General features: G+C 31.6%; 1 protein-coding gene across 3 annotated transcripts in view; it reads left to right on the plus strand.

Annotated features, from left to right (window-relative positions):
* Positions 1–13,413, plus strand: part of LOC142323181 (FYVE, RhoGEF and PH domain-containing protein 2-like) — an 85,818-nt gene that overhangs the window by 22,832 nt on the left and 49,573 nt on the right. For all 3 annotated transcript variants that reach the window (XM_075362487.1, XM_075362488.1, XM_075362486.1), the window contains exons 4-5: positions 3,826–3,994; positions 11,390–11,526. In XM_075362487.1, the coding sequence (XP_075218602.1) occupies positions 3,826–3,994; positions 11,390–11,526 (306 nt within the window). The remainder of the gene's footprint in view (positions 1–3,825; positions 3,995–11,389; positions 11,527–13,413) is intronic.

Below are 13,413 nucleotides of genomic sequence, written 5' to 3' on the forward strand. Positions count from 1 at the left end.
TAAGAATATAATTGAAAAATATGTTATATTTCAATTCTCTTTGTTCATTTAATTTGTTTTGTTATGTATTTGTACTTTCATAAAGTGCATTGAGCTGTCATTACTTTGTGTATGTATGGATGTGCATGTGTACATGCACATGGAGTATCTTAACTTAATGCTGGTGCATTTGTGATTTTTTTTATGATTGGCGAATATTGATTGTACTGGAGTGCTTTTGATTGAGTATCTTTGCTTGAAGTTGTGTCCATGCATTTTTGAGTATAGAACTTGGGTGTAGTCCACCATGCAATTGGAACAATGTGTTTTTTTTTACTGGTTGATTGAAAAGTAAATCCCTATTTTAAAATATTTATAAATTATTTATTTATTTATGATAATTTTTGAGTTTGATCTTTAATGTATGAGAACTACTGCTAATTACTCTCTGCAAGAGTGACATTCACATGGAGTTTAAGGAGAGTATGCTGTCTTGATATGAAGATTAGTCATCTCTTTAAAATATCCTCTGGCATGATAAAGTAGCATGTCAAGGTGGATTTGTGAACCATCATTACTGCCGCTATTGGGCAGGAGAAATCCTGTTGTTATCTTTGAAAAAATGCAGAATTGGCCCAAAGATGTGGTGTGGGATGACTTAGGACAGGATTGTAGATTCATTCATTCTTCGCTGTACTGTGAATGCTCTAAGGTACTGTACCATGCTGCAAGGTACAGTCTGGCCAGATATCAGTGTTTGGGAGATTGTTAAAGGTTTGATTTTCATGCAAGGTGGCACATTTGCTATCCACATTTTGGTATTGTTGTTCATGAATGGCTGAATGCCCACTTTCCCGGAAGATGGATAGGTCATTGTGATCCATATGAGTGACCAGTCAGGCCATTCATATGGATCCTAACGTAACACTCTGTGAGATTTTTCTTTGCGGTTGGTTAAAGGCTTTGGTCTTCTAAACCAGATCATAGACTTTGGAAGAACTTGAAGAACAAATACAAGAAGTTATGTCTTCCATTCCACAAGAGTTCTTGGTGAAATCAGTTGACATGATTCCTGGACGGCTTGAGAAGCTGGTAGTGAAATCTGGTGCCCATATCGAATTTTAAATAAAACCTCTAGTTAAACGCTTCCTCTTATATTTATTTCTTGAAAAAATTATAGTTAATAAATAAAGTATTAGTATTTAATATTAGTATAAATTAGTATAAATATCTTTTCCCTCAGTCTTAGTTTGCATGCGTGAACACACACACACACACACACACACACACACACACACACACACTCACAAAACAAGATTTGATCAAAAAGTAATGAAAATGTTTAATATTCCTCGAATTTATTCAATCTTCAATGTTTATACTGTCCCTTTCAAAGTAATCCCTCCGTGATATTAAATACTTATACCAACGTAGCTTCCAGTTTGAAAAACCCTGGGAAACGCTTCTCTGTGGGTGTCACTTTGAGCTTGATTTGCAGTTTTCCCTTTAACTCATCTATTGTTGAAAAGCATGTCTCTTGAGTGTCCTTTTATGTTAAGGAAATAAGGAAAAGCCACAGGGAGCCATGTCAGGAGAATAGAGTGGTTGTGGCATCACAACGGTGTTATGTTTTCCCAAGAATTGTTGGAAAGCGCCAGTGCATTGTCTTGTCATGGTCCAAAAGGGCTTGGTATTTCATACAATTCAATTATAGCCTTTTGTATTTCATAATCAGTAAGCACAATATTACTAAATAATCATTGTATTCAAATGTAACATTAGTTGAAGCAAGATCATTATTAGAATACACAATATTCACTATTTATCAGCAAATTAACAGTGTCCTGCCCATTATTAGCTTCATTATTGTTATAATGCATACTCGCAGGATAAGATTTATTATTATCTACACAATTCACATAGTTGAAAAAATTCTTTGAATTTTTATTTGCTTTTCTTTAATTCACAATGTTTTTTTTTATGTTTGTCCTCTAATCTGACATTCTTAATTTAACATACTTCCTGACATTGCCTGTTGATGAAATTTTGCACAGTTACTAAGGTCGGGTGACAATACAATATTCCACCATTACTTTTGCAAACATTCCCCTGTACGGGAGTAAATTGAGGGTACAGGTGTAATAGTTTAACTTCCTGACATTGTTGATGAAATTTTGCACAGTTACTAAGGTCGGGTGACAATACAATATTCCACCATTACTTTTACAAACATATCTCCATATGGGGGTAAATTAAGGGTGGAAATTTAGGGTGGGGTGTAAAAAATTGCAAAATCTTCAAAACAGTTATGCAGGGTTTTGGGGTCACAGAGGACAAATCCAATAGCCGTTTGACTTAAAAAAATTACAAAAACTTAGTACATGAGTTTTTATAGTTTCGAATTTGACAACTTCATCATCAATCATATATATATATATATGAGTGATGATATATATACAGATAATTTTTGGCAGGCAGTATGTTGAGACACAGCTCCTGACAATTCACTCTGCTCCATACCATTCACACAGCTCGGCAGTTCACTTGGCTCGGTATGATTTACATAGTTGCTGACAATTCACTTGACTCAGTTCACACACTTAATTTAATTAAAGTATGACTAAAAAGTATAAAGCAAGTTTTTAAAAATGTTTGTAATATTATTCTTTAATGTATTTTCAACTTTGCTAATATAGTTTACCATATAACGTCTATTAAAAATTTATATACTGAGCATTATTTTTTTAATAAATTGTAATAATAAGATTTGTAAAACCTATGATATATTTTTATGTTTATAGCTGGTTTTCTTAGTTCAGCTGAAAATGATTTTTAAAACTTATCCTCACTAATTGATATTTTTTGATCGTGTTTTTTTATCACAGAATTAAAGATGTCATAAACTAGATTAATGTATATATAAAAATCATTGTGACAAACATTTAACATCTTTAATGATAACATTGATCATCAAGAATATTTTCAAAATTTGCATTTTAACATCATATTTGATATTTACTTGAGTAAGTTTGGAGTAATTAACAAAAGGTAAGATAATGTCTAATAAATAATGAAAAGCATCACATTCAAATATTTCATCAATAGATAAATCAGTGGTCTTCTTGGCCTTCCTGAAAACATTTGTGCCACTCATAAACTGGTGGTTGTGACATAGCATTGTTGCCAAAGGCCTTCTTTATTATTTTAAATACTTCACTGCACTTAATTTTTTCTTTAATGCAAAATTTCAGACAAACTTTCTGATCCAACATTTCACCACACAAAAAATTGCAGAACACAGAAATTGCCTATTCATTCATCAAACACAAACTAATTGTTACAACTGGCTAAAAATTAATACGTATGTCCCTGACAGTTCTACCAATATGCTGAAAAAAGATCAACTCATTTAACAAGGTACAGTGAGTGCAGTTAAAACATTCTCGTTACTTTTTTCTGATCAGACCCTTGTATATTGATTATATAGTTTATAATTTTATTTCTTTTGTATAGGAATATGTTATTTTGATTTGTGCATTCTAGATATTTTGTAGCTTTAAACTCTATCTTATTTGGTGTGATAAGTGAGTTGAGTGTAGTCATTTAAAGAGAATTTAGTAATTTTGTTATTGAAAATGAATAGTTTTCTATGAAATAATAATTACACCAATGTAAAAGAAATTGTAGAAAATGAATAAAAATTAATTAATCTGTGTAATCTTTAAGTGTCATTTATTTATTTTTATGTTGACAAAAAAATGTATGTATATCTCTAATTTTTAATATAATGAATCATTAGTTATTGAAGCAGATTAAAAATATAGGATGTCAAAATATTTGTTTTAGATATTCTATTTTCGAATAGATCAGGAAAATCGTGCTCACAATATGTTTCCTCAAGAAATGGTTTCACAAATGTTTTCAAATATTAAGTCTCTATATAAATTTCATAATGAATTTCTCTTACCTCAACTTGAGCAAAGGATGCAGAATTGGGCAAACGAACAAAAGATTGGTTAGTATATTTACATATGTCTTGTTTAAAATATGTATTGAACTTGTTATGAATCTTAAAGAAAATATTACTGAATATTTCAGATGTTTTTACCTCAATTGGAATCATGTATTTGATTGAAAACATTCTGTAGTTTATTAGTTAATTATTTTAATATTATGAGCCTGTAATCAAATCAGGCTTAGTTAATTAAATTAAGTATTGTCACAGTGTCTTTTGAAAACCTTTGTGGTATACCTTGCCAATTTTTTAAAAATTTGGTACGGTGTTAAACATTAAACAGTTATATTAGTTTTATATAAATTATTTTAGGGGATGAAATTAATATCTATAAAAGGAGAATTCTGTAATATACTTTCCATATTAATTATGTTCAGTCTGAATAGTTCACTTTTGGTTTTCGTATAGAAACAGTTTCTTAAAAGTGAAACTATTAAGAGAGTTTTTTTAATTATTTTGATTAAACCCATCTTTTTTTAGTAATTATGTACATTGATAATACACATCTTTAAGTAGATAAACTGAGTTGTCCATTAAAAATTATGAACATTCTTAATGCATTCATTTTGAATTCTTACTCAGCAGGTTTGTTATATATATATTTTTTGTCCTGTTGTTTTTGTCATGTCAGCACCACTGAATATTATAAGAATTGTATGTGCTGCCCAGGTTTTTTTATTATATTGTGTAAGATGCTAATAAAATGATTTAATGTTTACATTCTTTCTTTTTTTGTATAATCTATGTAAACTAAAGGCTGACTTATTTATCAAACTAAAGCATAAAACTGCAAAAGTGTGGAATTTCCACCCTATAATGACTGAGCATTTAGTAGTTCCTTCTTGGAATTACCAAACTACTGCATCTTGTGCTTTGTGTTTTCACCGAAAATGTAATTTTAGCGCACTGTTGGTTTTTATGCCACCTTTCTTTCTACATTTTCCTCCTGTCCAAAAAAAAGTAAAAATTACACCCGTTTTATGAAACATGTGTTGTGACTTCATGCCAGTTTTATTGCAATTAGGTAGTTAAAGTTTTAAGATCCTTTTAAGTATAAACAAAATTATGCTTTTATAACAGAAAATTTGACTTGCCGTTACATTTCTACAATATTTTTTTTTTTTACCTAAAATAAAAATCAAAATCATGTAAAATGATATGTAATGCAATTCCCGGTGTAGTTTTATTTTTAAAAAAACACAATTTGTTAAGTTTGTCTAAATTTAAAAAAAGCATATTTTCTTTTGTTGAAACGCACTTTTTATTTCTTTTATAATATTGTTAAAACTTAAATTACAGCATTAAAATGCACCTTCCCATGCATGCTATATGTATTTTTTTATAAAGAATTAAAGAGAAGCTGTCTTTACTAGTGAATGAGATTGTAAATTACTACATGTGTAATAGTGTAACAGTTCCCTATAGAGTAAACATTGAGATGTATCAGAACTAATTCTTTTTAAATGTGAGACTCAAGTTTGACATTCCTATTAAATAGCTGTAATTTTGTGAATTTTATTAATTTCTGATTTTTATTAGTGAGTTTAAACTTAAAAGAATTGTAACTATATACAGTAATAAGTCGTTATAATATAATAATTGTAACTAACTACATTTATCAAGATTATGACGATATTTCAGTGACTTAATTTTGATTGTTGATATATAATTTGTGTATTAGTTTATTTTGTGAATGCTTCATTTGGGAAGATTAAGGGTATGTAAAATTATTTTTTACTGATATTTTCAACAAAATTAACATTTATTTTGTAATTGAAATAATGTGGCATTTTTTCATTTTAAGAATCTTTAAAATTTTATAATTATTGTTTTAGTAATAATTTTAATGTTTTCATATTGTAAATTTCAGTTCTTGTTTTAAATATAATGACTTTCAGTCGATATATACAGAGTGGCCAGAAAGTCACCTCTGTACCCAATAAAGTTAGAACCAAAAGTTTGTAATGAGTTATAAATGAAAAATTTGATATAATAAAGAATATTTTTATTCATTTGACATACTATTAATTTTAATATTCCAGTGGGTCTGTGTGTTCGCCCTTATGTTAAACGCACGATTCTACAAGTCACCATATCCTCTGTGACAGGCCCTTCTGGTGTTATGTTACGGAAGGCATCCCTCAACAGTGTCGCACAATTCTTCATTTGTGGTGTAGCAACTTGCAGATACGTGTGCCTTGATAATTCGTCTTAATGAAATGTCTGCAATGTGGTGAGATCAGGACTTGTGGTGGCCATGATAATGAAGCTGGTGACACTGGAGTACCGCGGCCAATCTGACGTCCTGGAAATGTTTTATTCAGAAATGCACGGACTGATAGAGCAAAATGTGCAGGTGCTCTATTCTTCTGCAACCATACTTATTCTATGAGATCCTTCTCTTGAGGCTGTGTTAACCATGCCTCCAACATCTCCAAATAAGTTTTTGCATTCATTGGCCCATCAAAAATATAAGGACCAAACAAATTAAGAGCTGTCATTCCAGTCCATATAATGGCATAAGATGGATTTCTGTACGACTCTGTCATGTAATAAGGATTTCCTTTTGCCCAAAATAACACATTTTTGGCACACAAACTGCGATAGATTGCACATTTGTCAATAAAAAGCACCTTTCCATGGAGTAATGCAGCGGGGAATTTTTCTAATGCTCAGCAGGACACAGCGCGACCTTTCGTGTCTGCATCGGACAGTTCATTGATGAACATCATTCAAAATGGCCTAACTTTCAAGTCCTTTTTCATATGGTCTTGCATTGTCATCTGCAGTATATGAAGTTCATTGTTTAAGAGTCGATTTTATCGGGGATTGTTCAATGGAAACCACAACAGCAGCGCATATTTTCCACTCTGTGGCCTATCTTTAACACTGCCTAATTCAAACGCACATTTTGTTGCTTTTCATGGTGGCGGCTTATTAAAGCATTGCTGAAACATATCACTAATTAACCTCATTGTTTGATTTGTAGGTTTTCGTTGATGAACCCATATGCTTGTCACTGACTGCTCCTTGATGCTGTAACTACTTATGTCACCCGTTTTAGCATGACTGCATTTACTCAGTGTGTGATGTAAAAAACTGTTACCAAATGATCCCAATGTAAATACTGTATGTTCTAAACACATATCCTAACTCATATTTTTTGTTAACTTTAGGGTACGATAACTTCCCGGCCACACTGTACAATTGTTGCTTGTTCATGGTTTCGATTGATTTTTTTTTATAGATATTTAGAAGATAGGTTACTTTTGGGAGCAATTTCTAATACTGTTCCAGTTCGATGTGAATATATTTAAATATTCATCAAGTGAGTTGATAGGTATGGATATGTTGTATGGGGAATACAGTTTATAAGTATTTGCTGTTATGTCAGTATCGAGTGATTCACTCGGGAATTTTTTATCTCATTATTCACCATACATGTGGTTATCGTATTATGTATGTGACTTGTATTTTGGGCAGCTCTTATTTAGTATTTCTAAGTTTTATTGGAGCAATATGTTCAAGTGAAAAGGTTGATTATTGACATGAATGTTCAATTGAAGATTTTATTATTTTGGTAACACTCATGTCGAGTAGTAGCAATACATCCGACTGAACATGTGGACAAGTGGTAAGTAGCATTTGGACAAGTAACTAATATATACATTTGTCTGAATGTTAGATTCAGTTTGCCGCCAAGACTAATTATATTACCTTATGCTAGTTAACAGACATTTTTTACTTTTTATTAAATAAAATTGAAAATTTAATTTATGGATTCCACAGAAAGAACAAACCTTTTTACCTTCAGTATTTTCTGTATTAATTGAAAATTTATAAGGAATGAAATTGTGTTTTTTCAACATTCTGAAAAATATTTTATCTGCATAATTATTCTGCTGCTACAATATAGTGCATTAATACAGTGTAATAGTTTTTTTAGGCGTTTTGTAGTCATTATGTTTACTACTGGACTAGAATAAACTAAACCCACTTATTCAATGATTTTCTGTTTGTTATATAGAAGATACGTACATTAGGTTTTAACCAATTTGAGTTTAAAATTTTCAATATTGTTTAATGCATTACCATATGAATTACTGGCTTATTATGCTTGTAGTACTTATGGGTACCGTACCTTGTTCAAATGATGCCCATGTCCCATACAAGCTTACATTTTCTCAATTCTCATAACTTTAGGAATATATATTGTTGCCTAATGGCTTCAATAGATTGTAATTGCTAACCTTATGGTAGCCCTGAGAAGGGCTGTTGTCGTTGATTGGCTTCAACGATTCATAATTCATAACCTTGTGGTGGCTCCTGAAAAGGGCTGTTTTTTTTCATTAGCTCTGAGAAGAGCTGTTGGATCCGGAAGCTGGTCTCCAGCGAAGTTGTGAAGTTGCAGCTTGTCCATTAAAGTCACCGGGCTTCCCCTCAGTGGCAGTTGGGTCCCCACTACAGCATGGCAATGGTGGCCCCCAGAGCCCCGCAGTGTCTGGTCGGCGTTGGTCATCCTTCACTGGCACAGCTGAGGTGTTTCTTTCCGAGCAATTTCACGCTGGGCCAGCTATTGCTACTGAGTCCACCGGCCAGGGCGATTGAAGCCCGGCGAGTTGGAGCAGGAAGGTAGTATTCACATCCAGCGGCTCCCTCAGCAGATCGGCCAGGCCTCTGCTCCGTTGGGGATGTTGGCATTTGTCAGAAGGTCTCACGTTGAGCCAGCTACGGAACTTGTCTTCTTCCATCTTCTTCTTGGTGTTCTCCAGGTGGTGGTCAACGAAGAGCATGCACGAGAGCGAATTTTCAATTCGCTCTCGTGCATGCTCTTTTATTGAAGCCTGAGATTGGTGGGGTTGCAGTGCCGCTATGGTGGGAGAACTACACGGTGTATCAGCACGTCTGTATACTGTGCGCCAGTTCACATCTGAGTTGCTATACGCATTCAGTTGCTGATATTAAATTAGGCATATGTGTGGTAACAATATGAAGTAATTGATTAAACTTTTTATAGTTCATATTTCACAAACACTTTTTTTTTAATATTTACTTATATAATGTAATAGAACAGGTCATTGTTTATTGCTGCCATGAATCGTGGCTTTGTGTAATTTAATAAGGGTTAATACAAGTACTATTACATTATTTATCTATTAAATTATTATATATACTGTTTTATAAACATTTTTCATTTGATTGCAGTATGTTGGTGTAAATTAATTTTGGACATTTATATTGTAATTATAAAATAAAAAATAATTATTAATTTTAGATAAATTAGAAAAGTTTTAGATTTGCTATTATTTTATCTTAAGCAGCATTATTTTAAGTTAAAGTATTTTATTATTTAGGTTAAGTGAATTGTTTTAGGGAAAAAAAATTACGTTTTTACGTGATATAAATTGTTACCACGTTAAAGATGTTTATGAATCTTTCAAAGTAAAAAAAACTCAGTATTTTGTGGGCAGACAAATAAAAATGGTTAGTATAAAAAGTGGCAATGATTTAAAGTTAATTTTTTCTGTTTATAGCTTAAAATTTTATGTAACTAGTATAACAGAAAGTGTCACCTAGCATACAGCAAGGGTTATAATAGAATAATTTGATAAATAAATATGGCATTATTAAAACATGTACCTTTTGGATTATTTTAATTTAAAAAAGTTACAGTGTGTTTATAATGAATGCTTTGTTAATAGTGTATGCAAAACATGAGAAGGAACAGTTTTTTTTTTTCAGTTGAAACAGGTTAATCAAAATTTTAGAATGAACATTTTTTTTATTAAAAATATATTCTTACTATGTATATTGTAATGAAAAGTTTTCCCTGTATACATATCCTTTCAACAGTATAATTTAATTTTTATCGTTTTGGTTGTGTTGTGTTTTTGTACATTAAATCATGAAAATAAAAATTTATTTATAACTATAGAGCTGTCAACTCACTCTGGGCAAAGAAAAAAAAATTTACTTTTTATCAAGTAACTAGCTAAAATGGCAATGCTTTGCCATTACTAGATTTGAGTATATACGTATATAGATTAAGGGAACACAAATGAAATTTTAATAAAACATTAAAAAACTTAACATTACAGAATTTCACAAAATTTAACCTTTTCCTGTTTCCCATCTCCCCTTTTTCACATCTTCCCTTTTTTCAATTTTCCCTTCTTTTCTTCCCCTTTTCACAAAAATATTACTTTTCACGTAACTAATACGTGCGTTCAAAAAGTAACAAGAATTTTTGTTTTTTTTGGAAAGAATTTTATGAGGATATGTCAATTATTATCCGCAATTTAGTTATATTTTTGTTTATGTTGGTAATTCTGTCGTGTTGCGTAGATGACGCGTGCGTGGTTTAATTGTTGTTATAAATATCTTGACCCCAGCACCTCCTCGAGAGTCCATTTTTGCAAAAATACTTCTTTTCATGTAACTAATGTGTATACTGAATATGAGCCAAATTGCACCATAAATACAATTTTTTGAAATATCTCAACCTCAGCGCCACCTAGCGGGTTCAAACTAATTCAGAAATCTTCATGGGCGTGAGAACATCTATTCACCAAAGTTTCATCGCAATCTGATGAATGGTATAGGAACGCATACAGGACAACAAACAAACATTCATTTTTATATATACATTAGATAAGATTAATAATTAAGTTACTGCTACAATTAATGAACATATAATAAAACACATGTCACTTTTAACATTTAAATACTGGAAAATTACTTTAAACCATAATATAATTTTAAAAATAGTTACTAGCCAACACACATGTGTTCCACTATATGATTTTGGCTAGTGCATCTGTGTGACAGGCAGTTTAAAAGTGTTAATTTGTAGTGAAGTAGTCTGAAAATTCAACTTTATTATTCAGGGTTAACATGTTAAGATTTATTAAATTTATTTATTTTTAAACAACTTGCTTTCAAAGTGTGTAGAATGCTAAAAAAGTTTTTTTAGAAAATATATCTAAATTATAGCTCTGAAAAGATCTGGGAAAAACAATTCCATGAATTTAGAAGTGAGTTTGTTTTTAGGCTAATCTTTAAAAAAAATTTGTTTGTATATTAGGTAAATTGTAGATGATTATTAGTTATGATGTTATTTTTAGTATGAAAATTAATGGGGCTGTATTTTTCCCCTTTTTTCTGAATTTCTGTTTTTGTATGTAATTGTAAAAAGGGCTTTAGGAACTAAAAGGACTTTGTTTTCAGAAAGGTGTAATGACTTTCCAAAAGGAAAGGTGTGAAACCATTAACATAGCAAACTGTTATTACACATTTGTTATCATATTTATGTTAATTTTTAAATATACATAATAAATATTTGTTATCAGTAAGTTAGTGTATGCAAGTTATGTTATTTCAAATCATTTGTTATAGGTGATATAATGAAGAACTTTGCACCTTTCTTAAAACTTTATACAGAATATGTAAAGAACTTTGATAATGCTATGAATATCATTAATGTACTGTATGCAAAGAATAGGAAATTTGCAGCACTGTTGGATGAATTACATGTAATTTATTTATTTTTTTATCATGATCTTAATTAACTGTTTTATTACCTTGAAAAGGTTATTGTAGTTAGATCAATACGATGGCTAGCTTATATATTTATAGTATATATCTATAGTATCTATATCTTATATAGCTATAGTATTTATAGTATATATTATAGCTTGTTTAACCATTTGGTTAAATTTCTGAAGATATTTCTGGCTGTTATTTGTTCTTTGTTATGTAACATTCAAATAAAAGGAACTAAATATTTTTGTACTTTTAAGATATTTTTTATTATTTCTTAGACGGCTTTAGTTGAACTATTATATTGCAATTAAAACAGTAAATAGTGAAACTTATTTCATTTATTATACATGATCAGTTTTCATGATAATTTTGAAAATTTCTAACATAAGGATGACTATTATTGTAAGCTGTGTTAAGGTTGTTTCAAGTATTATCGTAACATATAATAGCCATTATTATTATTATTATTATTATTATTATTATTATTATTATTATTATTATTATTATTATTGTTCCTTTTTTTCCGTTTTGAGGTTTTTAGGGGCATCTACTACTCTGGTCATTAGCCCCATCCCACTTCAAAAAAATAAATTTAAAAAATAATAAATGGTTCGTTAATTCATATTTTCATGAAAAAAATGTTCAAAATTTCACATTCTTCTAATTTCAAATCCAATAAATTACCGCCTAGGCTTTCCTTTCGGCCATCCTTTCTTGCATTTTTCCATTCTGCGAATGGCCTCAACTTCGGACAAGGCATCGTCTTCTCTTTCTGATGCCAATGACGTTCGCCGGCTTACATCAGGTGATGAAAGCTTCAATGGTGCTGTGAGCATCGTTGTAATTGAATGTAAACTCGCGAGCGATGCACTTTCGGCGGCTGATGAACTTGATTCAATGTCTAAGGCTGTGCTTGGGCCGGCTGATACAGATGCTCTCGCCACAGTTGTTCTCTGAGCTTTTGGAGCCTCTGTACGTACAGTCTTATTATCGTCTGTGTCTGGTGCTTTTTCGATAATTACTTGCACCTCCATTTTGGTTGACTCAGATTTTTCCTGTACTCTTGTCTCAGTATCTTTAGCTTTATGACTCGTCATCGGAGTGATCTTTTGGTCTTTGTCAGATAAATCAGGACTTTTCTTCATTACGTCTATTGATGATGTTATAATAGAAGGTTTTGCTGGTTTTTTAAACTGCGCTGGTACGAGTCTTATGTCAACGACGTCAGTCCAGAAATGAGCCTTCTCATGTTCACTTAGTTGTGTCTGATGAATCGACTCGATCTTGGAATCAATGATTCTTTCTATCATTGTCGCAAGACTTGGTGCCATCGTATTAAGCAACTGCTCCACATTGATTTTAGATGTGGGGGGAGCAGCAGCTGGTTCTGCGTATGTAGTCGATGGTCTAGGTATACGTACATTGACAATCTTCTTCGCTTCAGGATATTTAACTTTTTGAAGCGTTTTAACTTCCTGAATGGCTGTTTCTAATTTGTATACTGGGCAGTTTCTAGATCGACAGTTGTGCCCTTTACAATTAATGCAGACTGGAGGGTCTTTACATGGATCACCCTCATGTATCTTCATTCCGCATATGCAAATTTCCTGCGCTTCACATCTAGCTGCAGTGTGTCCGAAACATTGACACTTAAAACATCTCATCGGCTGCAGAATAAATGCCTGTACATCAAGCCGATGGATGCCAGCTCGCACCTTTTCAGGAAGATTTGGCCTATTGAATGTCAAAACATGCGAGGCCGAAGGAAGAATCTCACCATTTCGTCTTATAGTAAGTCTGCAACAATGTGTCACTCCCTGACTAGACATTTCCTGCACTATTTCTTCTTCAATACAGTTAAGAAGATCACGGCAAAC

The sequence above is a fragment of the Lycorma delicatula genome, chromosome 4 (assembly GCF_047948215.1).
Source record: "Lycorma delicatula isolate Av1 chromosome 4, ASM4794821v1, whole genome shotgun sequence".
Classification (NCBI taxonomy): Eukaryota; Metazoa; Arthropoda; class Insecta; order Hemiptera; family Fulgoridae; genus Lycorma; species Lycorma delicatula.